This window comes from Rhamphochromis sp. 'chilingali' (assembly GCF_963969265.1).
Source record: "Rhamphochromis sp. 'chilingali' genome assembly, chromosome: 6".
NCBI classification, from domain to species: Eukaryota; Metazoa; Chordata; class Actinopteri; order Cichliformes; family Cichlidae; genus Rhamphochromis; species Rhamphochromis sp. 'chilingali'.
The window spans coordinates 13,735,864-13,762,363 of record NC_137933.1 but is presented as its reverse complement, the minus strand read 5'-3'; the positions used below and the strand labels follow the sequence as shown (position 1 = coordinate 13,762,363).

At 40.5% G+C, this 26,500-nt stretch overlaps 1 protein-coding gene across 3 annotated transcripts in view; it reads left to right on the top strand.

Annotated features, from left to right (window-relative positions):
• Nucleotides 1-24,545: 24,545 nt before the first annotated feature.
• map2k5 (mitogen-activated protein kinase kinase 5) overlaps nt 24,546-26,500 on the top strand; it is a 65,329-nt gene continuing 63,374 nt past the window's right edge. For all 3 annotated transcript variants that reach the window (XM_080884523.1, XM_080884522.1, XM_080884521.1), the window contains exons 1-3: nt 24,546-24,996; nt 25,169-25,217; nt 26,033-26,100. In XM_080884523.1, the coding sequence (XP_080740649.1) occupies nt 24,898-24,996; nt 25,169-25,217; nt 26,033-26,100 (216 nt within the window). In that variant the 5' untranslated portion in view covers nt 24,546-24,897. The remainder of the gene's footprint in view (nt 24,997-25,168; nt 25,218-26,032; nt 26,101-26,500) is intronic.

The following is a 26,500-nucleotide window of genomic DNA, read 5'->3' as shown; positions in this document are numbered from 1 at the left end:
TTTCTTGACAAACAAAATTAAAGAGATTTCTTTTAAGTTGATTCATAAGTTTTACCCTACCAAACAATATTTGTCCAAATTTATGGCTGAAATAAATGTAAATTGTACTTTCTGTCAAGAGCAACCTGAAACAGTTTCTCATCTGTTTTGGTCATGTAAATTTACGTGTAAATTCTGGAAGGATTTCCACAAGTTTATTACTGACTTTGTTCTCCCTAATCTTCAACTGTACTATAAGGATGTTATCTTTGGCTATTATAATTTTAAAGACAAGGACAATGATGCTTTCTTTTTTTATAAATTTGGTTTTATTTTTGGCAAAATTTCATATACACAAAAGCAAAGTCCTCGGCAGAAAGCCTGAACTTCTTGTATTAAAAATGCAACTTGCACAATATATAAGGACAATCTCCTCATCAAAAAACACGAAGGCTCTCAAGACTGTTAACATCTGTAACCGATTGAAACTGCTAACTTGATTTTGGCTCTTGCAAACTTTTGTTTATTTATGTTCCCCTTAATTTATTTTATTTTTTGTACTCACTTTTGTCTCACTGTCTTTGTCACTCTTTCTGTTCCTCATTGTACTACCACAATGTTATCTTTTATGTGATCCCTGTTTTACCTGACTGTATGTCTATAATGTGATAAATAAAGTTTAAAAAAAAAAAAGAAAAGAAAAAAGACCCTTCTCTACAAATCGGGTCTACCCGATCCGTACTGCGCATGTGCAGATGTTTTCTTCTTCTTCTGTTCGTTTAATGGCAGTGTACTCCCCAGTGTACGAGGATACCGCCACCTGCTGACCGAGCGAATAAACCCTATTATAAACTGAATTAGCGTCATTACAAACGTGTGTTAAATTTGATTTAGCGATAGTCGAGTGTGTTTATGCTTGTCTGTGAGGAGAGGATTGTTGGAATAGTGATGATGATGTGCGCTATCACTGTCAATTGTCAGTAAACACTTCATCTGGCTGATGAATCTACACCTGAGATATTACAAAGTCTGCATTATTAACTCTGTAATTAGGCGCCATTCTTCTTATTTTACGGCGCTGTTGCTCAATCTGGGGACGCTCTCTGTTGAGGAGAAAAGCATGAATTTCTTTGTATACGGATTATCCATTGTTTAAATGTCCCGGGCAGTCGAAAAGGAGGCAGAGCTGTTGAGAAATGCTAGGAGCTAACTGGGCGCTAACCGCATCATTCAAATATATTGAATGTCACAAAGAGAGGAAGTGACGTAAGATTTGCGCATGCGGGGTACCGATCGGGTTTCCGGTACGGATCGGGTAGTGACAACAGTCATTGGTGAAAAAAGAAAAAAACACTCCTTCCCTATTGGTGGAAAAATGTACCATGTCGACCAATCAAAAAAATGATATGGCAACATGTGGCATTTGGTTGTTTGGGAAGAGAGGGACGTTTTAGGAGTGACCGGCGAGAGAGAGAGAGAGGCGGTTTTGATATGTGAGAAATTTGTGAGGTTTACCGTGTTTGGAGTCTCAAGTTAGTGTGTTGTCTTGTGTAGTTAGTGTGTAGTGTAGTCATTGTTTTGTTTTGTGTGTCAGTTCTACTAGTGAATGTGACAGTTGCTGCAAAAAAGCCACCAAAGGCAGATTGCAGTGTAAACGCTGAGTGACACACCTGCTGTCAGACCTGCAGGTTTATCCCTGTGCTGTTCTCATCTGTGTTAGAGTGGACACAAACTATTTTTTGGAGTTGCATCAATAATTTGTGTGCCTTCTTATTTGATGCAGAACACCTGATTGTTCTGTAAATAGTTTTAAATGGTTATGTAAAAAACGTCTGAGCATTTTTAGGTAAATAGTACCATATAACTTTGTTGTTTGCAAAGCTTGTGCATATTTTTAAAAATGTACAATTTCTATTTGCATTTCAAGTTATGAAAATGATTCGTTAAACATGCCTGTGGTTTTTACAGTCAAAAATATCACTTTCTACTCGTATTTTAAATTTTGTCTGAATTTAGATAAATTGTGCTGATACAGTATGTCAAAATGAGAAAATAACAGATTGGCAAGATAAACAGTTTTTAAAGGTGAAATATAGAGGCCAAATCAAAAGTAGTCAAAAACGGCCAATTATACCCTGGACCCCAGCTTTTTGGAGTATTTGAAATAATGGTAATATGAGTGATCCATATGGTCACAAAGAATAGCCACTTGTTTCTGTGCTACCAAAGTTCCCCGGCTTTCATTCAAAATGTGTTTATCTTCAGCATCTGCACATTAAACTACTTAAAACTCATAAATGTCTTCAAGCTCACACTGAGGCCTGTGGGGCACTATCAGCCGCTCAAACGGTACACACATTTATATGTGTATTTGTATATGAATATTTCATACTTTAAGGCTGCCTGTTTATTTAAGGGAGATGAACAAAATACATTGGAATTGTACATAATAATATCACAGATGATGAATTCAATAGATTTTAAGTAGATGCTTGTGCATTCTTAAAGTCTTATATCGTTAGCTTCATAGCATAAGTGCCTAAGTCATTGACTTAGTCAAATGACTTAGGCAATTATGCTATGAAGCTAACGATATGTTGAATTGAACTATGTGATCTATTCAAAGCCTCCCAGTCAGTGCTGTTCTCCATGCCTGTCTGACTGTACATGATGTTATTAGCACAAACACTTTAAAGGTGATTTACTTCAACAATAATACAGACAGCAATGTAGTTAGCAATAAAACAGTTTTATTGGGAATTAACTTAAAAAACAAACAAACATCTGTCTCCTATTTTTTGTCACACAGGAAAAAAGCATCAATTTCTGAGGAGAAGACTTATTTATTTCTTTTTTGGGGGGGTAGTTCGTTTTTCTATTTCTTAACAAAAGGCGAACAAAGGTGTTTAAGTTCACCTAGGATGATTTGTTTTAATTTTCACATGGTCTTACTGAGGTGATGCGAATTGAAACATGCATTCTTTTTTTTGGGGGGGGGGGGGGCATGTGCTGGAAAAGCTTGAAAGGGGACCTTGAAAGTGCCTAAAAGTGCTTGAATTTGACCCTGAAAAAGGCGTATGAACCCTGTATTATTATTTTTTAATCTTTCATCTAGGGCTGCACGATTAATCGTTAGAAAATCGCGATCTCGATTCATACTTATGTGCGATCTCATTTCCAAATGACAACGATTTAAAAAAAAAAAAAAAGAAAAAAAAAAAGAAAAGATGATGACGACGATTGTACCGCATTTTGATCCGGGACGTAATCTGCATGAAAACAAGCGCTCACTCTTCCTGCTCAACAAATGACAAGGGCGGAGCCTTATACCACGTGATACAGAAGCTGTGCCGTGTGATGCTAAAATTAGCAGGGAAAAAACAACGGACAGCACGTCAGGGAAGACGAGAAAGTGACGGGAGAATCCGTCCCGGTCAACCACCCAAACGTCAATAACCTTATACAGCGCTTCCCTATACCCGTCGAACTCCCGCAGGCACAAAGAAATTACGGAGGCTATCACTTAACACCTGACCAAAGATATGACTCCCATCAACACTGTGCAAAACGAGGGATTTAGGAAAATGATCAACACCCTAGACAAACGCTACACAGTGCCGTCCCGCAACTATTTTTCTATTGTTGCACTACCTGCTCTATACACGCAGTGTGAGCAACGGTGGAGACGGAATTTCAAGCAGTACAACATTTTGCGGCAACAACAAAACGTGAGACATTTGTTGTTTTTATGTTCATTTATTGTTTTTATGTTCAGTCTCAACTGTTACGAAGTTGATGTGGAGTTAATAAGTGCAATAAATATTTATACTGGAAAAGAGAATCGTGAGAGAATCGTGATCTCAATTCTAAGCCAAAAAATCGTGCAGCCCTACTTTCATCCCCTTCACTGTCATGTACTCACTCTCTCCCATCTCTGGCTCCTGCCCGACTTCTTTCCACACGTTCATTGTCTGCCTCTCTCTGTAAAGAAAAGCGCAGACCGCGCTATTATCAGCGCTCAGACGCCTCCAACCTGATTGCACTTCCATGGGTGGCTACGCTACAGCTGTCTCTGGACAGCAGCAGGTACCCAGAACTGCATGCCAGCAGAGATGGGCACCCATTTCTCCAACTGGCTGCTGTTGGCCCTCTGCCTGCTCGTCACCCTGCGTGCAAAGCTAGCCAGCACTCATCCCCCGCTCCCCCGTCAGCTGTGCCACCCTATGCAGGAGAGGAAACTGTCACACTCCCTCAACTGAGTAGACGGTTCATTCAAAAGCACCTGGCCAACACTTATGTTCAGTGAAGAAAAAAACATGCATATAAAATGTTCAGATGCAAGCTAGCTGTGAGAGAATGTTTGGTGTAGAAGGAAACGAGCGAAAAAAGTTTAATTTTGTGCCTCGAAGCAATTTTCTGCTCCTTGGCACTACTTGCTTTTTCTGCCAATATGCTTCAGTTTGTCTCCCGAAGCCAAACTTTGCACTTAAGAGCACAAATATCTGTTTTTCTGTCTCGTGCGGGGAAGTTTCTTTGTTAAACCCTTTGTTATAATTAATAAAAAGTCAATGTTACACAGCGGAAAAGCGCAGGGGAGAGAGTGGGGAAGAAAAGTGGCGGAAAAGGAGGCGGTGAGGGAAACATATTTACTGACATCCATGGGCTGTCACCGCTCTGATTAATGGTGGCTGGAATCCCTGCCTGGTGAAAAGGTGTTGTTGGGGTGTAGAGAAAGCCCGGGCTCTGACCCAGAACTAATAGCATTCGACTTGAACAAGCTGTCCAACCTGAGAGAGTGAGTTTCTGCTGCTGCCAGTGTGCGCTGCAAAGAAGCTGAAATAACAAAAGTCAGAAATGTGGAGGGGGTAGACACTGCATCTAAGTTTACACTGCAGCCTTTGAACTTGGAACAGCTGGCCTCAATGGCGCGTGCCTGGCCTCACTTTGGTCCTAACTTAATACATGAGGAATAGTTCCTCAAGTTTTGAGCAACAAATAAAAATTTGGGATACTTGGGAATTAATCATTAGACACCATCTGAGGCTGAAAGAAAAGGTGGTTTAAATGCAATAACATGTAAACGTGTAAAGCCTGATTCTGAGAACCAGTATACAAGATTAGTTGAGAACTATACTTTTTATTGCACGGCAAAAATACATTAAGTTCACAGTTTCACAGATAGGCTGTATTGAGACATGGTGCTTAAATGTTGATTCACGTTGATTCACATCAAGTCAATTCTTTTATTATTTACTTAGCCCCAAATCACAACAACAATGGCCTTAATGAGCTTTATACACTAAGATAAAGACCATACAATAATACAGAGAAAGTCCCACGCAATCAGAGGACACCTATGAGCAAGCAATTGGTGACTGTGGGAAGGAAAAACTCTCTTTTGAAAGGAAGAAACCTTCAGCAGGACTAGGCTCAGGGAGGGGGAGTCATCAGCCAGAACTGCTTGGGGGTGAGGGGACAGGACAAAAGACATCGTGGAAGAAATGAAAAAAGTGAGTTTTAACTTTTCCAGTTATGTGATTAGACATCCAATTTTGGTTAAGCCACGACTTTGACTTTGGCCACGAGGGCTCTTTTGTATGCTGTTGACATGAAAGTAGAATGTGGGTTGTCTTGCTTAAATAAGCGAGGCTTTATTTAAGCAAGGTTACATCATCTGCATACATGGTTCAGACCTGTGCCATCCATCCTAAATGGGTCATACTAATATCTGGGCTTTTTTGTTTGTTTGTTTTGCATTGTCGATTTTTAACTTATATTTTGGATGCGTTTTTCAGCATTACAGTAACTCCCACTACAGAATTGTATCTGATTTTAATGCAGTGCTCCCTGAAGGGTCACAGCGATTCATTAGTCGTGGTTTTTTTGGCCTTGAAATTTCTCTTCTTTTGATTCTTTTAATGCTGTTATGTACCGTATATAATGAAATCCTCTAACTCTCAGCTCTTTCATGTTGAGACATATTATTCTTAATTTGCTAAACAATTTGCCCTCACAATCTTCAGACTGACAAACCCCCTCCCCGTGACAGTCTTTTTGCTTGAGAAGATTCCCTACCAATTGAAATGACGTGAAAGTAGCAGCTGTGTCCTGGTTGAATTCTCTAAATGCTGAGAAATTGTGCTTCATTGCTTCCTTTCTTATGTCCTTAAGATCCTGATGAATGGGTCATCCTTTAAGAAAGAAAAGGAGATAATTAAGTTTGCCAGACTAACAAATACTGTACTTGTATTCTCTTAGTTACAAAGGCTACAATGTATTTTCCTGCAGTTGCAGTCCTGAATTCTCTTTCCTTGACCTCAGCGAGTAACATACAATGTGGAGTGTTTAGGAAAAGACAGAGAATGCAATCATTGTTTGTTTGTTTTGTTTTGTTTTTTTTGGGGGGGGGGGGCTATTTAAATTCAATCTCAGCCTTGCAGGGATATTATTTTACAGTTAGATCGATGTGTTTTGAACAATGACAGCACCACAGAGTATTTTAAGTCAAACAATCTGCATGGGATTTTAGTACCTTCAGCTTTTATTTGAGGATCTTCTGTTCTTTTTCATCCTTAGATTTACTATGTTGAATCACTGCCATGTTTGCATTTCTACTTGTGTGCTGTGTGAAATTGAACTGTTCATGTTGGTCTTGGAGTTTCTTTTGCTGAGAAGCAGGAACAGAAGACTTGAGAACCGAATCAGAGTCTGTGCACGGGCTCTAAGAGCTGCGGAAATGAGAAAAACGGCAGCTGAGCTATTATATAAGGAAAATAAGTGAGCTGGTTACAGTTACAATCAATTTATGTTTGTTTAGTCCTATATTACTATCAAACTGATCCATCACCATTGTTGAAGTCTGATTTGAACGTTAGATTACAGTGTAAGGTAACGCAGTACTATATGAGGCATGACTGTGGCCAGATCTTTGACCCCAAACCCAGAACCAGTGCAGACCGCTCCTGATTTTTTCCACAAAGAAGTATTTCACACAAAGGTAACTTAACAAAGGGCATTAACAGAGCTCTGGGAGAATGCATGGGTCGTGGAGAATTGTCCACAAAGATGAGAAGCGACTGGTCCAGATTGCTTGATTTTACAGAAGCAGATGTCCAGGAGCGGTTTGGGTCCACAGGGTTATGACTGGAGTAGTGAGTATTCAGTGAGGGTCCAGATTATGAGGTTGTGGGAACAGGTGAGCATTCAGCAGCAGGTCCACTTCCACAGCCAACGAGGAGATGGAAGTGGAAGAAGAAGGAATGTTAAATTACATAATACACAAATCCTAAACAGTCAATGTGATATTTTTGTCAATCCCTTTAATTAAAACCAAAATCTGCACTTCGGTTACATGTTGATTGTTTGACCTGTCATTAAACCTGTTGCCTGTTAATCTAACCAGCTGTTGTGAGGTGTCTCACCATGATTAGGGTTTAAGGACTTGATATGGGTTAGTGTCATGAAATTTAAATTGAGCTTATAGTATTTTTTTAAAGATATTTTTGAAATTTTTACAGTAATATGAGGTAATGGGGTTGCATTTACTGTTTTTAGGAAATAGGGGAGTATTTCAGTCAGTACTATTATGTGGGGTATGATGCCACTGCCACCCCTACAGTGTAATGTTTTTGAACAAAGCACTGGGACTGTTCCATTTCTGCATTTTGTCTGAAGGCATTAAGTGAGGATTAGGACTTGGGAAGTGAAAGTAGCCGTAGCTACCTCCCTGTTCTCCTCTTAAAAAATGCCACATAAAAAGGGTCTTCGCTTCAAATAATCTGCAGCATACTTGCCAGGAACATCATCCTGCCGAGGCTGTTTCTTTGCTGAGGGTAACAGCAAGCCCAACAGCTGGGACATAATGAAGCTTTCAGGCACTTGTTCTCCCATCGTGTAGCACCAGCCCCTGTCTGCTTCCACCAGATGTTCCCTGCTTTCCTTCCAAAAGGCTCTGCTGCCAAAATGGGTACGGAAACCAGCTAACTCCACAGTCAGTTCATGATTGTAGGGTGATAGTTGGGTTAATTGCTTGTTTCGTGTCTACTGGGCGATGCCCTGCCACTTTGTTGTCATCTTGTATGTAGCTGGGAAAATTAGTTTGATGGTAACCCGAGCTGCTGTTGTCGGGCTCTTTGGTCCGGAGTCAGCTGGGAGCAGATAAACCCGATGCTATTGACTTACTTTCGGGGGAGCTGCCATTATGAATGACTATTGTCTGAGTTTTGATGGAGGACGTGTCACTGTGTGTCCTAAAAAGCACACAGTCCTCTTTGCCACCAAATCAAATGAAGATGTTAGGGGGACATGGGTGTGACTGAGCACTGATCAGATGCTGCTCACCTCCTCGGAAAACTCGGGAATATCTCTTCACCAACCGCACAGTTGTATGCTCAGGAATCTACCTGCAATGAAAAAGAGGCCTCTGAAACCTTATTAGAGGTTCAAACAAGTTTATATCTGCATGTGTTTGGACATTAGCAAGCTCTATATGCAAACAACCAAATTTCAGGTTGAAGAATTGGTCGAAATGTATGGCTAGTTTCAACTCAATGCCTTCTGAAGTAACAAAAACACAATTCTGTTCCCTTTTGTGCCTGGGTGTGCCGTTCTGCAGTGCATTTCCTGTTAATTGCTTCGTCTGATGTAACCCTTGCCAGTGGAATCATGTTGCAGGCTCACAGAATTAATTGAGACTAGATGTTACATATGTAATTAAATGAACTCGTATCATTTATGCTTCGCTCGGTTCCTGTTAAACTGGTAGCACTCGAACCTCGCTTTTCTTTGGGGCAAATGAAGAAATCTCTATGGGCCATCCTGTCACTGATCAATGCACATTTAGATGTTTAACATCTGGCAAGCCACTGGAAAGTGGCTTCTATGGCAACACTGCGTTGCCATCATCCTCCCATCATTAGCTTTCACCATTGCCCCAGGGTTCATAATGTCGTTAGAGATGCAGAAAAGTGGCGTTACATGGCGTTTCCCAGCTCCTTTTATTGAAGAAGCCTGCTATGCAGCCTGCTTGTCCTATTCCACGGACACCACAGGGAAATAAGACATGACGAGAGCGCACAGACGCGAGTTTTAAAATTTCCTGCATCAAATCTATTTTTTGGGGTGGGGGTGGTGGATTTGGCAAACAAACGGGGTCACACAAGCTCGTGGAAAAAGCTTTTACTGCAATGCTGTAATTTCTGAGGGTGCTTATGGAAAGTGGACTATAAAGGATTTGATGTTGTTGACCCTGTTGGCGCGTGCAAAGATCAGTTCTGTAGATTTTCGGTCCCTCTTTTACACCCAGAGCCTCGGTCCTCTACATTTCCTACTATCTGCCCATCGCTGCACTAGTTTTAATCGAATGTGCAGTCAAAATGATCAGCCACAACGACTGAAATTATGTAGTTGTAATTACAAACAGATGGGAGGCTTTATTTGCACTTAAGGCGGTGGTGTGCATGGGAAATGCAGTGTGAACAAGAATAATTAAGAAGTTAAAGTCCTGTTTTTGTTTTTTTTGTGGGGGTTTTTCCCCAAGTTGTGTTTAAATATCAACACTACGATGTACATTTGTTTTAAATTAACAGTATATTAATGCTTGGCCTGGAGCAGCCCTCACCTTCAAGCCTTTACTGAGAAGATATAGATTTTTATTCTATTTATATATTTATTTTCTGAGACTTCAGTGTGTTTATTTGTTTTGGAGGAAAGCAGTGTGTTAAAGTTGTGGTGCCCCATGCAGGAGATGCTTCCTGATACCTGAGGACTCACTGGGGAGGAGAAAGCAACTCATCAATCGAGTCACATATCACTTTCTGCTTTGTGGCCTCTTTGTGGCGCATATAAAACACTGTCACACAATGGGCACTGCTAACATTTAATATAACGACAAGTTAGACAAATGCATGCTCATTTTGCTCCTTTATGTGGAACTCTCAGGGTTGGCCTTATCTTATGCGGTGTAAAGAACACTGCAAACTCTAGAGGCTGCTAGTGGACTTCAGACTGCATTCAACCTATTAATGAGAGCAATTATCAATTAACTTAAAACGGGCCATTTTTAATCGTTAATTTGGATTATGTGCACATATGTTTTGTGGAGCCATATGGAGCACTTCGTATTTTCTAAACATTCGGATATCTTAATTATGCAGCTTTGTTTCGGAGTGCTTTAGAGTAGCTGCTTCATTGCTCAGACTCCAACTGTTTGCAGTTCACTTGCTGTCTGTGTACAACAGAGGTCACCAGAGGCTGCTCCTGCACGTGAAACCGGCACATCTGCTACGTCTTGAGCTGTGAACCGAAGTTCCCAAAATGTGTCGCAGTTGTGTTTGTTTGTTGTGTAGTGTGTGGGGTTTTTTCCCCCTTCAGCTACCATTCTGATTCAGCAAACCTGCAAGCGCAAGACTGCTTTATTTACGATGCTTGATTTTTATGTATGACAGTTTTGCTGAGAAGAAGAAGAAGAAGAGGAAGAAGGGAAAATGTTCCTCCTCCCCGTCACCCCCGTGTTTCCCCCTATTGATTTTGGAGCTTGGTTGATGTGACTCCGCGCCAGAAGTGTCACTTAGATGAATCACTGTTAGCCCAAGCTGGCACAGCTCAGCACTGGTGACAGAAGGAAGAATTCCACGTGGATCAAATAAATACAGATGTGAAGTAATTAGATGTATTCCCAAGAAGACCATCGCGGGGATGTTAAAGATGGTAGGGATCAGCATTCCCACCATGGTAGCTTTTATCAGTTTAAACAGGAGCAGGAACTAACTGGGTCACAGCCCAGGAGCTGACTTTTATGTTGGAGGGTTGAGCAATAGAGGTGGGCGGATCCATCCTATTATCGATACTAATGCTGCTATTGGTACTGAATCGATAATAATAACGCGATAGGATCAATACTGTTTTTATCCTCTAATTTCAATCTTTAGCCCAATGAACTGTGTTAAAATAATTATTGAAAATGACAAAATATACCCCGAGATCATAATTTAGAGTAGCACAGCACTGGTTAGCAACGAACGGGCTTTCAAATTTGTCATATTAAGCAAACATTATGTTAACAAATCAAAAAGTTTGTTATGGAAAAAGTATAAAAGCATAACTACAGCTCACGAATTAGTATTGTATTGTATTGCTAAACCTGGCTTTATATTGAGTTTTTTTCACTGATGGCTACATTTAACCTTGATTCAAATAATATGAGACAGACTCTTATATTTAATTTTTTTTTTTTTTAACAGAGTCATCCTGCAGGGCCTGACAGAAAGGAACAAAACACATTAAAACGCGTCAAACTCTAGGAAATGTCATTGCAAAGAGAAAGATATGGACCTGTACCCAGCCTACGTATGGCATTTCTATAAAGTCAAACAAAGGCCGTAATCAATTAGATTCCAAGAATGAAGCAAAGTACAGTATCCTGATGGCCCTGAACAGATTGGATTTAGAGGAAAAATGCTATTGCTTTGGTGCGCTGTAATATTGTGAACGGGGCACCGCATCTGGGGTCGGGTGGGGGCCCTCCACCAATTTATGTAAAACACACTTTGATCTTCAACCTAAAAACACATTTGAGAAAATCGCTGCTTTTAGTGCAGCATCTCATAACAAAGGCGGTGTACATTTGCCACATAATACTGCCATTACAATTAATGCCACATCCCTGTGAAATTGAACCCCACTTTTTTTTCTTTTTTTATTCCTCCTCTCGCAATTATAGGCCCCTTCAGGAGGGGACGTATTTATGTCCGGCAGTTAGCAATGCATTGATTTAATACGTTTCTAATCAGGACATGCAGCTCCGGGGCCTAAAATGTTAATTTTTCCTGCTGCTTACAAAGTAGCCTTTGATTTTCTGTCATGCCAGTAATTACAGCATTTTGCCACTAGACAGGGGGAGAGCTTTGTCTCGTCTAATTATGAGGTAATCATTGCTGTAGTGCCAGCATGTTGTTCTCACCTTTTTTTTTTTTTTGTTAATACTATTTTGATTTTATTTTTACAGCTTCCAGCTATTACCTTCCCTTCACTGTGACACAGTTAAGACTGTGTGTGTGTGTGTGTGTGAGTGAGAGAGTGTATATCTGGAGTGTAGTAGCCTAGTGACTGTAATTGTTGTGGTATGGGTGCTGTTAATTACTGGAGTAAACGGTTGAATCACGGCCAGGGCCCTTTGTGGCTGCAGAGTGGCGGGCAGCAGAGGAGAGAGACAGAGGGCTGGAAAATTGTTTTTACCATCTGGGGACCGAGGGATAGAGAAGGGGAAGCAGAAAGGAGGAAAGTGGGAACAGCAGCAGACAGAAAGGCCCAATTGGTGGCCAGAGCCTAAGGGTCTGGGGGTCCATATGGAAGGCAACACTTTGCCTTGCACTTTATTGCACACCTTGCTGTTTTAATCAATGGCAAGCCTGTTCACAGAGCCTAAAGCTGCAGTGGTTGTTTCTCATTGTCATAGCACTGCTTCCACTTTTCCTGCTCCACTACGCCCCAGCACGCCTTACCAAATCTCCGAGGAGCTGTGCGGCAGCACTTTCCAGGTCTCTCTCTCTCTCCAGAAGTGAGAAATGTTTGCACTTTGTGTGAGGTTAAAGCTCCTCTTTGGTAATGATGATTTGATACGCTTTAGGTCCTGCCTGTGCAGCTCTAATTTCCCAGCAAAGCGGGATAAGAACGGAGACGCCCGCTGCGCTTGGAGTCGTTTCTTAAAATGGACGACACCATTCCATCTGAATTCCATTTGAGTGCTGAACATAATGGGATTAGGCTACAAAAGGCGGCGAGACAGTGGGATATGTGCTAATAACGCCATAAAAGTGCCAGTCAGCAGTGGGCTGGCTCCCTTGAAACCCCACACTGGTTGGAGGCAGTTTAAGCACGTGGTGAGGGATAAAGGCCTGCGTGGGGGGTTGAGTGTTTTATTTTATTACAGAACTCTTGCAGGAACATCAATATTGTATTAAATTAGTTCACTTTTGTGAAAAAAAAAAACAAAACCCCAGCACACACAGAAAACAGGTGAAAGGTGTTTCTCTAAAGTAGACCCAGTGTGTTACCAGGAGCATCTGATATTGTATAATTACTGTAAAGGACATTCAAATGCAGATTCCCTCTGTTTGAGCTGAGCAACTCCACACTTCAGCATATATCCCTGCATAATACTGGAGTCTAGAAAACCTCAGCTGGTCAGTAAACTGGTCGGGTTAGATTTCTTTTTTTCAAATATAATGTCGCGTTACTGTAATATAATCACTTAAATCAGGTAATGAGTAAAGTAACAGATTACTATTAAAAAGAGAAATTAGATAACTGACAGGACTTAGTGCTGCTGAATCTTTGATTTTATTTTATTTTTTGCTGTGTTTTACTTGCATCTATTTGTGAGTGTAAACAAAAAAAATGTTATTTTATTTTATATGCTGGAATATGCAGAAAATAGGTTTAAATGTTAAACAATTTCTTCAATCAAAGACTGTTGCACATAATTTAATTTTTGCTTGATGTAATGTGCATACAGTTAAAAGATTAAAACTAATAAAACAAGTTTTTAAAAAGAGACTTTTTCATTTGATTATTTGATTTTATATGATGGATTATGCAGAAAAAATACAATATTGATTTGTAACTATTCAGCTTGTGTATCATGTTGTTAAAAAGTAACTAAGTAATAAAGTAACTAATTACTTTTGAAAATAAGTAATCAGTAAAGTAACTGGAGAAGTAATCATTAATTAGTAACTAATTACTGTTTTCAAGTAACTTGACCAACACTGGTTGTCAGTTTATTTTGTTTTAACGTTGTAAACTCATGAAAGGGAATCACACTAATGACTCCAAACTTTTGAAAATGGCAGCAAAAACATGTAGAGCCTGGATCCTGTTCAGCTGTCAACACGTTTCCTCTGCAGCAACAAAAGAGACTGCAACAAGGGGAGGTGTTTGTGGCAAAAACACCTATTCAACTTTCCAAAACTGCGTTGGTGGGAGATGCATTAACAACATTTTAGCTTAAAACTGATTCCATTGGTGTGGGTAACTGAGACCCTGTTTACATGTAGATGATGAGGTCACAAGTTGAAAGTTAAGTTAAGAAACTGGCAGCCTTTTACTTTAAGACAGGGGTGCCAAACACATGGCCTGGGGGCCAGAATCGGCCCGGCAAAGACTCCAATCCAACCCAGTGCACCACTTTGGAAAATGTGAAGGAGGGCAAGGAGGACTTTTGACTTTTAACTCTAACTCTACTCTTTTCTGTTAAATGTAAATGTCTTCATGCGGACAGAAAAGGAGAGTTTCACTGTTCTGGCTCACCTCAGAGCGGTGTGCTGTATGTGGCCCATGATGTTAAATGAGTTTGATATCCCAGCTTTAAGTCTTTAAGGATTTACCCCCATATAATTTCAATAATAGGATAAACTAACAGAGTTTACGTAGAGGTAAAAAAAACAACATTTTTTGTAACCAGGCTGTAAACATGCTTGCAATATTAACATGAGAGTGTGAGGAGACCGACTGTGTTTTGAGAGCTCGAATCGCGCTGGATCTTTCACTCTTGATCATATTACCTGGGAGGCATCTTAAAATTAAACATCAGAGATAGAAGTTTTATTGAGGCTTAGCTTTTAAAAATGTTTGAAATAACCTACATTTTATCTACCCTGTGGAGAGACTGCCTTTTTTGCGCACAACAAACCAAATCATCCCTAAGAATGCTGACTGGCGTGTGCTGACACAGCTGCATGATATCATCCAGATGTCTGCATTGTGCAATTAACAGCATGTTCAATGGAAACAGTCCCGCATTATGTTTTCCCTACAGAAGTCAGACTGCAACAGGCTGCACTGACACCATTGCTGCTGTTTGGCTCTTTCTATTACACCCTCTGTCGTTACTTGGATTTGTGATTAAATTTAGCAAAGTGCTGCCGATAGCCGAATTGTCCAGCCACTCTCAATTACTGTCTGGGGAAGGTACCTGAGAAAGCTTAACACAGCAATTAACAACTTAATTAAGTGCCACAGCCATTGTGGCATTTCTGGAGCCATGCAACAAGGGGCATATTGATTGCAGGGGATTGCCAGTTGGTCCCCAATTGATCGCCCAATCGATTGGCTTGGATAGGCACTCCTCAGTGACTCAGGGAAAGGAGTTGGTGTGTGTTGTGTGTTTTGTCTCAGAGGAAGTAGCCGTCATGCCACTGCATGACACACTGATAATGACCTGCCAGACTGGCTGCGTGGCCCCTACCGATCCCCCTGAGTGCAACACACGTGTCTGGTGTCAATCATTCACTCGCTCACTCACTGTCTCTCTCGCTCTTTCACATAAACACACACAAACCGAGGCCTCGGGTCTCTGCCTGAATCCTAAGTAACATCTGCAGTCTATTCATTCTAAATACACCTGACAGGGATGCAGTGACACAAGCGCAGGCATAGCAGAATGGATTGAAAACACTAGATACAGGTATGATACCTGAAATCACAGATACATGTTACTATTAATTTCTATTGGGATGTTCAGATTATGATTAAAATTAGGTCAGAATATCAGAGGCTTTTCAGTAAAAAAAAAAAAGATCCAATGGATTCTGTTGGAAGAGTAAAAACAAGCAAAAAATGACTGAACAAGGATGCACCAGCCAGCCTGCACACATTCACACAGATCCAGTGCTCCCCGGGGAGCAGTTGGGATGCAGGATGGGGGCTGGATGTTAGTGAGGGGTGAGGGGGAGGGTGAAGTGGTGGTAAGATGTCAAATAAAATGTCATCTCTTATTGTGTCAATGAAGTAATTCCCTTTTAAAGGCTTGACCCTTCGACCCTGGAGGAGCTCGGCCAATTGCCCAGTGCAGCCATGAGGTGATAACAAATGACTCAAGCGAAGGGGGATGGAGGGGGGTGCACGGTGCGCAATGCTGGACTCACCCCGGGCCGGTCTCGCCAAAGAGAGGATGTGTCCGAATCAATTACAAACCACTTACTCTTTCAGAATCACTCATCCTACAATTTGGTTAATCTACAGAATGTAAAATGCCTTTTTATTATTATTATTATTTTTAAATGATTATTGAACCATTTTATTTTCTTGGGTAACTCTTGGGTAAGGTCCTACTAATTAGCAAGCACCCTTTCAGTTGAACCTCATAACACTCTGTGCATTAGTAGTTTCTCATTTTGCCACTGGGGGGCAGTATTATATGGATGAACTTGAAGGCTGCAACCATTGAAAAACTCTAATTCCTGCTTTGGGACTATGCAGCCATGCTCTGTGGATGGTCGTACAACACGCGCTGTAATGTTACTCGATTTTGAGTGAAAAAAGTGTGTGTGTGTGTGTGTGTGTGTGTGTGTGTGTGTGTGTATTTGTGCATGTCAGAGTGGTTGACAGGCTCAGCTCTGCCCGTACCCGCTGCGGTTCCGAGGTGCTCAACTTATGACCTGTAATTACATTGCTACTTTGCTCTCAAATCTCAATAGAGCAGGTTGGTCTCAGACACTTCAATTACCAGTCCTCAATACCTTGCTCTCACATTCCCAGCAAAATCATAATGATAATCCAGGGAATGGACTGATCCAAAGTTTATTGCACATAACATGGAGAGAAAGAGACAAAAGATATGTTGCAATTAAACAGCAAAGAAAAAAAAGGATATAGGTGTTATTCTTATTGTACGGTTTTCCTAGTTATTGTTAAGCATGATTTTCAGGGGGGAAAAAAGACCTGTAACCCGTCTTCACAGATTTGTAAATTCTAGTATCCATTTAAACAGGAAGACTTTTCAATACTTAAAGAAGCGCTTGTGAAAACAGCACGGCAAGGCCAACAACAATACCCCCCACATGTCCCACAGATTCTTTGGAAGCGGTCTGCATCAATTTGCATTCAAACTTGTTGTAAAATAGAGAAGAGCAAAAGATCTATCTATTGGGGCACATTTGAAGGTTGGGTCCAGGTCGCATATGTTTGCCCTTGCATAGTTCTGGCACATTGTGGTGTAACGGAGCCTCAGCTGCAGGATTGCAATTTTTAATGAAAAAGTGGGGGCCCCCCACATCCAGGTAAGACCCCTGGAGGTTGTATTTCCAGGGCTTTGTTGTAACCCACAATGAGGCTGTGTGGACGAGCGCACGCATGTACACACACAGACACACGCGTTCGCGCTCACGCACGCAGATTTAACCCAACAATGATGATGGCTACAGCAGTGGCTGATAAACACTCATGTATTTCCCTGAAAAAAAGCAAATTTTGGATGTATCCTTGATCATCTGAAAGACTCTATCAGACATTAAATATTAAATGTCTCCAAACTTTCATTAAGTATATGAGGAAACAGCTGAGGTTATTAAATGCCCACCAAATACAACTTTAGAAATGAAAGAATCGCTGTATTTTTTATTTTTTGGTGAAAACATGAAACAGGCAGTCAGATATTTTAAGGTTCTTTGTGGGCATTCTTTGCAGATCAAGGACAGTCTTATTGCTATTACCTATAAAATATTTAAATATTTTCTCAGTGGCATAATTATAGTCATTTTTTGTACTCATTTAGGCTTAGTTCAAACATCTTCAGTGGATTTCATCTGTTATGGTGAATGGTACAAAATGAATCTGTGTTACTGAGCACTGATTTAAGCTTACAGATAGACGTACTTTACCGTATGTATGCGATCACATGTATCCAAGACGCATCTCTGAGTTTCACCTGCAATAGAAAAAAAAAATGCAAGGAAGCTCATCAGTCAATGAGCCATTGAAAGTGTTTGCTCAGCTGTTCAACTGGACGGCTGATCCTAACGGCCTGAAATAGTCTGCCTGGAAAAAAAAAGTGCAAATTACTGGCAAGCATAGCAGTGGTATAATCTGTCTTGCGTCTTATAAGAAACTGAGCTCAAATCTGTGCTCTTGTTTCCAGCCAGCTGTTTATTACCATGCAGGACTTACACACACACACAGAAACACACAGAAACAAACACAGATCTTATCTCAGCAGAAAGATTATATTCCTATCATGAGCCAACTCCCCCCCAAACAAACAAACACAAATCTGCTGTTAGCAGTAGTACCACAGGGCGTACTGTACCTGGTGTTATACCTATCAAACTATAAATATGATTAAAAAAACATTGCAAATCAGTTTACAGTAAGGACAGCAGGCAGCAAGCTAACAGTCATCAGAGACCTATTACAAAATGTACTAGCAGGATATAGTTTAAAAAAAAAAGATGTAAGTGATAAATAATTAAGAGTGTGAATGCTATCCTCTTTTGTTCACTTCATTTCATTTCAATGCAGTTTTACTCATACAATGCCAAATCACAACAACAATCACCCAAAGCACTTTACATTGTAAGATAAAGACTACTATAATAGAGAGAAACCCCCAACAATCAAACAACCCCGTATGAGCAAGTTTGGTGACAGTGGAAAGAAAAAACGTCCTTTTAACAGGAAGAAACCTCTGACAGAACCAGGCTCAGGGACGAGAAGCTCTCTAGTTATTGAGGACCTTTTACATGAGGAGAAAGATCTTTCTAGTCCCTGTCAGGACTCTTGCTGCAGCATTTTGGATCAATTGAATGTTTTTCAGGGAGTTTTTTGGACATCCTGATACTAAGGAATTACAGTAATCCAGAAGCAATAAATGCATAACTAGTATATGTACGATTGTGCAAGACAGCAATCGTACATATTTATTTTTACACATGAATCTCCCCTTTGCACATCGGAAGCCACGATGGGCCAGAAAACACACAGAAATGTTTTTAAGGATGGTAACACTGAACACTTTCACTCACAATAACAGAGCAGACGTCCCTCTTTATGTGGGACAGCACAGCATTTGTATTGCTTGTCCCTTCCGTCCCACTTCTAGAGACTATGTCCCACATTTTTGCCGGCTCTCAAGGACGTGCACTTTTCTAAAGTCTGGATTGCATCAAATGCATGCAAAGGGACGGCTTTTTATTAGCCTGTGTAATGCTATGACCATTTGTGAAATTTAAGAGTTACCAAAGAATCACAAGCTTTGCAGATTTTGGCAAATATGATGAAAATTACCACAAAGAAAATAACTCAGCAGTATATGTGCATAGTAATAATGTTTTTCTCTTTTTTTGCTAGTTATTTTTATTTGTTATTTTTCAGTTTTGCACAGGAAAAAAATGTGTGACACACAGTGCATGTGTGCCACAACTATAACCTGATATTTATGGTCATAGTTATTGCGTAGAATTAGTAGAACAATAGAATTCATAAAATAATCAGATATGGTTCATAAAAGTTGTACTAACATCTGGATGAAACACAAAGACTGTCAATAAAAACGATAGTGAAATGAGAAAATATGAAGACTAATAAAACCATGAGAACAAACTTCAGCTTCATTGTATTCTTATTGTATTTACTTAGCAAAAGAATTATGAAGCTACATTCAGATATAACATATTTAACCACCTGTAGCACAGTTAATGCATGCTACTTTGTCCCCAGTCAAATAATGTTAAAGATGTTTATTAATTTTTATGTTACAGGCAGTAATGCATTAGTCACCTGGCAGGAAGGGCCAGCACACACCAATGTCACTACAGCTTTCCACTGATTCACCACAGTATTGGGTTTGTCATCTGCTGTGAACGACTAGTATTAAGTGAGTGACAATGGCCCACTTGACATGTTGTCAGTGCACATACTGTTAGCACAATAACATGTTAATATGAATTTGATTTGATTCTACCAAGAAATGTTTTCCAATCGTGGCAGGTCATAAGTCAGGTTAGAGACTATTTTTGAAAATTAAATTAATTACTGAGCTTTCAATTGCTCATACACAGACAGTAAAGGCACTTAGAGATATTATTCAGTGTGAGCACAAAACCAAACCAATGAATTTATCATTTTCATCGTAGCATTTATTTCCTTTGTTACTTTCATTGCTTAGTTCAATGCGTCGGTCTTTATATGACACATGCTCGCTCGCCGTGATGAGTTCTTTCACACAACAAAGGTCAGAGGCATCACTTACAGAAAGAGAAGGACCCCCACAAACACTCAGTTGCTCCTCTATCAATTATTGAGCCGCAGTTGTCAGTTGAAAAGCCAGCCAGACTTTCCGTTGATCTGTTTGATGAATATTTCAGCTGACAAACCGGCCACCTGACACTCCTCACCAGAGCAATGTGTGGTTAGAGAGAGGTCACGCGTTCTGGCCACAGTCATGCACATGTGCATGCACATGTATATACAGTTACAGTGTAGCTGTTGTTGCTATTCTATTGTGAATGCTTTTAGTTACTGTTTGTTTACATTACTTTCCCCCCAGAACTCTCTGTGGTGGTATCTGTGTTGACTACAAACAAACAAAAATAACATGTTTCCTTAATATATATGTGGACACTACACGTTGGAGGAAAATGCTACTATAGCCTGAACGATATAGGATTTTTCGGCCCGATACCAACATTTGCAAATATTTATTTACTTTTTCACACTCCCCTCGACTCTGCTTGAATCAGCTAGTTATTTTTTAGCATTCCCAAAAGGAAAGTTTCAATGTACAATGTACTCCGGTGGACTAACTATGCAAAGTAAACTTTATGCAATGTCGACACTTAACATGATGAAGGGTGTCATCTAGACTGGCAAACAGCTAATATTGGCCAATATTATCATCATTATCAGACGATATCCATCCATCCTCAAGTTCCTCTCTCAGCCCTTGGTATTTTTCCAGCTTTTCTTGTTTTTTCTTGTTAATTTTGCTATCACTTGGTATATCTGCATCTGATATGGCCGTCTGCCTCTGCTTGTCTACCACTACCACGTCAGGTTGTTCTTCCAGGCCATACTTGGCACAAATGTTCCGATGCCGGCCACTTGGTTATGGCATTCCATGTATGCCCTTCCTGCTAGCATCTTGCACCCTGCTGTTATATAGTGGATTGACTCAGGGGCATCTTTACACAGCCTGCCAGGTGTGATAGACCCCAGCCTCTATGGATCTTGTGCTGAGAGCTTGTTCTGCCATGATTTGTTCCTCTGTGTTGTCTTTCAGTCCAGCTTTGTCCAGCCACTGGTAGGACTTCTGGATGTCAGCCACGTCTTCTGTCTGCTGATCACACTGTACACACTGTGCAGGAGCCTGTCCTTCCATGATGCTTCTTCTCTTGCTCCTCTTCTACTGGCTCTGACACTCACTAGTCCCCGGCCACCTTTCTGCTTAGGGTACGGTCTCAGGGTGCTGGATTTTCGGTGAAACCCTCCATGCATGGTAAGGAGCTTCCTTGTCTTGACATTAGTGGCTTCTATCTCTTCCTTTGGTCAGCTTATTATCCCATCGGGGTATCTGTGTTGATTGATCAGGTCTTGTTGTTTCCATTCTGCTGATTTCTCAGGACTTGCCTTAATCTCTGCAGGTACTTGGTAGTTGCAGCTTTCCTAGCGGCCTCCTCGTAATTCCCAGATATTCGTAGCTGTCCTCAGTGTCCCCTCTGACTACCTTCCCTCTTTTTGTTACTTTCCGATCACACTTCTCCAGTTCAAACGGCATTCCCATCCATATGGACTTTTATTTTAGACTTCACCAACCACTGCTTTATTATTCAATGCAGAACACAGATATCTCTTTGCTTGAAGGAAGATACTGATCATTGTAAATAAAATAACATTATAGGTAATCCATGCTGATATTTTATTTTGAGGTTTACTGAAGAACAGAGTAAAATAGTGATGGGTTTCCTGGTGAGTTTGCACAGGGAACACTCAGGATATTTTCATCTAAAATTTTGGGACAATCAAATTCCTAGGATGAAACTGCCAGCTCACTACAAGAATGTTACATGAAAGGGAAACAATTCACCACTTTGAGCATTTTTAATTAAAAAAAGAAAAGTCATATTTTGCATTCAATATAATGATTTGACCACAGCATGAAAGAAAAGCCAAGAGAGCTTGGATGAACTAGTGATGTGTTATTTATGTGGGGCTCAGCTCAGATGCTACCTCACTAAAGGAGACATACCCCATAAATTTTTCTGTGGCCACTATGAGCAGGTCAGGAAGGCACCAATATTTCCTCTTTATTAGAAACAACAGAAACAACATACAGCCATAAAAGGGGCCCTCTGAGGTGAATCTGAAAGACTGGAAATGGCAAGAAAAGTATGCAGTTCGAGGAGCTGAAAGGTAGTCACACAACCCATTTCTCTCCAGTCAGTTCATACGCATCTTGGTGCATTTCCTCATAACTCTTCCACCAGTGACTCACAAAGTCCTCGTGCTTCATCACAGGTCAACTTGGAGATGAACTTTAAAGGAAGAGGTAACAAATGATCACAGCCTCTCGGGCAATTCATATCTGCTGAAGTGCCATAACCGTCTACGTATCCTGACCTCAATTTGGAGGCTGCGTGTTGTGAAGGCCCATCTGAGTGAGATGGTATCGATCTGAGCGGGGGCTCTGGCAGCATCAATAAACAACAGGCTTCAGGCTTCAAGGCTGAGGAGACACATCTCTATTTCAGCTGGAGGGTTTGCATCTGGATACCTGAGTTGGGACGTGGCCCTGGAACAGATGGTGGGACATGTTTTTCTTGCTGAGCTCACAGCTCACATTTGTGAGACCAAGCCAGTGATATTTAGCCCACCCTGCTGGATCTATGAAGGTAAATAAGGCCCCAAACTACAAGCTCACATTTTTTACTCTAAATAATTACGAATTAAGTTTAAGGGGCACATTAGATATAGAAAGATACCAAGTAGTAGCCAATATAGCAGAGAACGATCAATGCTTAACGGGTAGACAAATAGCATTTCAAGATCTTCTATATCAGCATTACAGCGAGAGACGACGGTGCTGACTTTGGCTCGTTAATCAATAAACACAACGAGCCGCCCAATATGTTTGACACGGACTAATGAAATAATAATCATCAAGAGAAAAAGAGGATGTGAACAAAGGCTGCATTTCTTAATAAACAGAAGAAAACAAAACTAAAGTGAAAGGAATTTGGCGGTCCTGCCAGGCAGTTTTGTTGCTGTCTTGTTTACTTGCTCTTTGCTGAGAAAGTTAAATAAGTGTGCTTCATATATTTAGAGTCAAACTGAGCTCTCTTTGCACTAAGCAGCTTGTCAATAGCAAGAAAAGAGGCATGGAGCGAAAGAGGAGGCCTGATAAAACGGCTTTTAATTACCAGACAGTGAATGTTGGCCTTCCTCGTCCACTTTCCCCTCCCAGCTAAGCCAGGAGTTTGATTTCTGATAATGCGGATTGCTGACTGGGCTTCATCCTAGTTGTCCCTAAAGCAGAAGGATCTAACGTCACGTCCTGGGAGAGCACGTCTGACAAAGTGCCATATAGATCCTCTGCTTTTCATCAGAAGTCAGTGCTGGTCGAGGCATTAATCCGAGTGCTTGATGGCCTTGCTTGTGTTTCCCCTTTTGTATCCAGTTGCAATTAGGCGGAGTAATAATTTCAAGCATTGCATGGAAATCAGTGGGTCTTTAACCTAATTGTTGGTACAGGTGTAAGATCAGGAAGGATCAATGCAATGAACTCGTAACATCCCTCTGGGAGTGTTTTTTAAAGGTTCAAGTACAGACAATTAAATAAATATATGGTAGATTCAGTGTTTTACATTTCCTTTTCTTTTTAAGTGAGATGGTAATCACTGATAGAGGAGTTCATCCTCAGGCCAATATGGGATGGAGACATTTTTTGTAAGAGCCAATGAAACCCAGCCTAGTGCAATGGCCGGCACAGCACACACACCACCACTGAAATTGTTTTCAACTGGCACATGTATTGTATAGCCAAATTTGAGCCATGGGGAGACAGAGCAGGCTTTAACAACTTCTTATCATTACACAGAACCCAGGTGAACAGACTTAGGTATCAGGTCTGTGGGTAGAGCAATGTAAATGAACAGGATAGAGACTTCACTTTACTCAGGGATCAATGTCTTTTTTCCATGAACTGCAATCAGAGCTGTTTATAGAGTGGACAGAGCAGCTGTTCACTCACAGGGCCGCGATCAACACAGGTTTTAAGAGCCCTTTTGTTTTACACTCAATTATATGCTAATGGCGAGCGCAGAGTGGAAACCTTTAAATACTAATGCTGTTTTAATGTCAAGTGAAAGAGGGAAAAAAAAACACTTTTTAAAAAACTGTGGTGGTTTTCATCTCAACAGCAGTACATTTCCGTGTAAGTGAGGGCCATTTACGAAACATTTACAATTGTGATCTAAGGTCATGTTTTTAAAGGAATATTTATCCATAATACCTCAGAAATCTATTGTATTCTCAGTATTGTACTCAACTTATCAACCTTGATCTCAGGTCAGTGTTATCTACAGCAAAAGCGGTAATAATTCCTTTTCAGTGCAGAAACAAAAACTTTTTAAACCGTATGTATATTTCATTTTATAACATAGGAAAAAAAAAACCCAAAATAAGATCCATAAGAATAGCAGCGTTCTCTCAAACTTGCCTTTTAGAATTTGACAGATTGATATAGATAGTGCAAGTCTTTTATTTTGAAAAGGCAACGAGCGGATGTTGATTCGGAAGCGCTGTTGTAGCAGTTTCCTCAAAACTAGCTATACAGCTAAACACCTACGTTAGTACAGTGTAAACTTTGTCTCGTGGAGCAGTGGTGTACACGTTCACACTTCGGGATAAGCCTTTCATACGGTTATGACTTGACTGTGGTGTCGGCGGCGACCGACCTCAAAACCTTTTTGTTTTTTAAAAAGGCTCCGCATCACTTAAATCAAGAATCCGGACTGAGCAGGATGCTAGCATGTATCGTTAGCAAACTGCTGCAGGGAATTAGCTGGTTAGCTTCCACATCCAGTCAACTATTATGAGGCTGAAGCTTCCCTCTTATTGCTCTCACTTAGGTTAAATACTGACAGCGCAATGAACACCGAGGCGATAGTGATCCGAATAAAAACGCCGACAGGAGACATGGACTCGTCCGTGGACTGTCCGTCTCTTCTGAACTTCAATGACTTGCTCGTGAGTCTGCCTCATGCCAACTGTCACTTTTCACTCACAGACACACTGCACAAGTCAAAAACACACGGACTGTTTCTGACTCAGCGTGTCGTAACCCTGCCTCATTAATATCTGTCAGTCTAATAACCATCCTTAGCTGTCTGGTCCTAATTCACCCTGTCAAACATTACAGGTCGCAATCAGAGATGTCATGCCTGAAGCCACTGTCACGGCCTTTGAATGTAAGTACCTGCTTTAGAGTTGAACTGCTGTAATGCTGCAAGAGGAAGCTTTGAATGACTGTGTTTACACACCAAAACAATTGCCCTGTAATGTAGGGACTTGTAATCAGTTATCAGATTGGTCTGAAGGAGAGGAGATCTCATGCAGCTGTGTGAGAGTAAGAACCGATCCCTGCTGTCATGGGCTAGACTCTAGCCCTCTTGAACGGGCTTCATCTATCTGAGAGAGTAAAAAGCTTCACACATTTTCATTGTGTTAGCTTCTCTCTTCTCTGTTCCCTTTTTTTACTACTCGTGTTAACCTCTAGCATGCGTTTTATCCAGACATGCCATAGCTACTGTACTAACTGATTGATTGACAGGAACAGTTGAAGTTTCTCTCATTCAATCAAATTAAGATTTAGCCTCTTGGTATAGGCACCATTCAAGCCTGTTTACGGGTAGAGTGCAAAGAGTTTGATTGACATACAAACATAAATACTGCTTACTGAGTGCTTTTATACATTATATTTTATTGTATGATTTTGATTGTATGTTTTGGCTCCCCAAATTTTGCTATTGCATTAATACTTAATATGGAATGATATGCTTTTTTGTTTGCATGCCTTGATTCTATTAAATGTTTATTATACGTAAAAGTGTTGTTTTACAGTGTCTTCTGTTTATATTTATTATACCACACTTGTTACTGCAAAAAAAATCTGTTTTGAATTTTCTCTGTGATTTCCCCCCTTCCCCATTATTAGTATTTTATTTTTTACAGTTGTACTGTTTTTGTTTTTGTGTTGTTGTTTTTTGTTTTTTGTTTTTTTTAGACGAAGATGAGGTGGGAGACAGAATCACAGTAAGAAGTGATGAAGAACTCAAAGCCATGTTGTCATATGTGAGTACATAAATGTTGCATGCAGTACTTTGACCAAGTCAGGCATAATATCCACAAATTAGAATACTGTGCGAAAGTCTTGAGCGACCCTTGCTTCCTCTTTATATTTTGTTTCCAACAAGCTGGACTTTGTAAGTCTTTAAAGTGCTCTTGAGCATAATTCTCTAGGCTATCTGAAGGTCAGGATATTGGCTGATTTTTTATTTTTTTTAACTAGTTTTCAGTTCAGTCTTCCTACCTGACCATTTTAAGAGGACTGATGTTTGTTGTTTTGAGCTATTAGTCAAAAATCACATATCTCAGCAAGGTGTGTCAAGAAATCTGAAGAAACTAAACAAGTGGAGAACAAAAGAAGATGTGGTAGGCCTAAAAGTATTATTTACAGTAGATGAAAAGTACC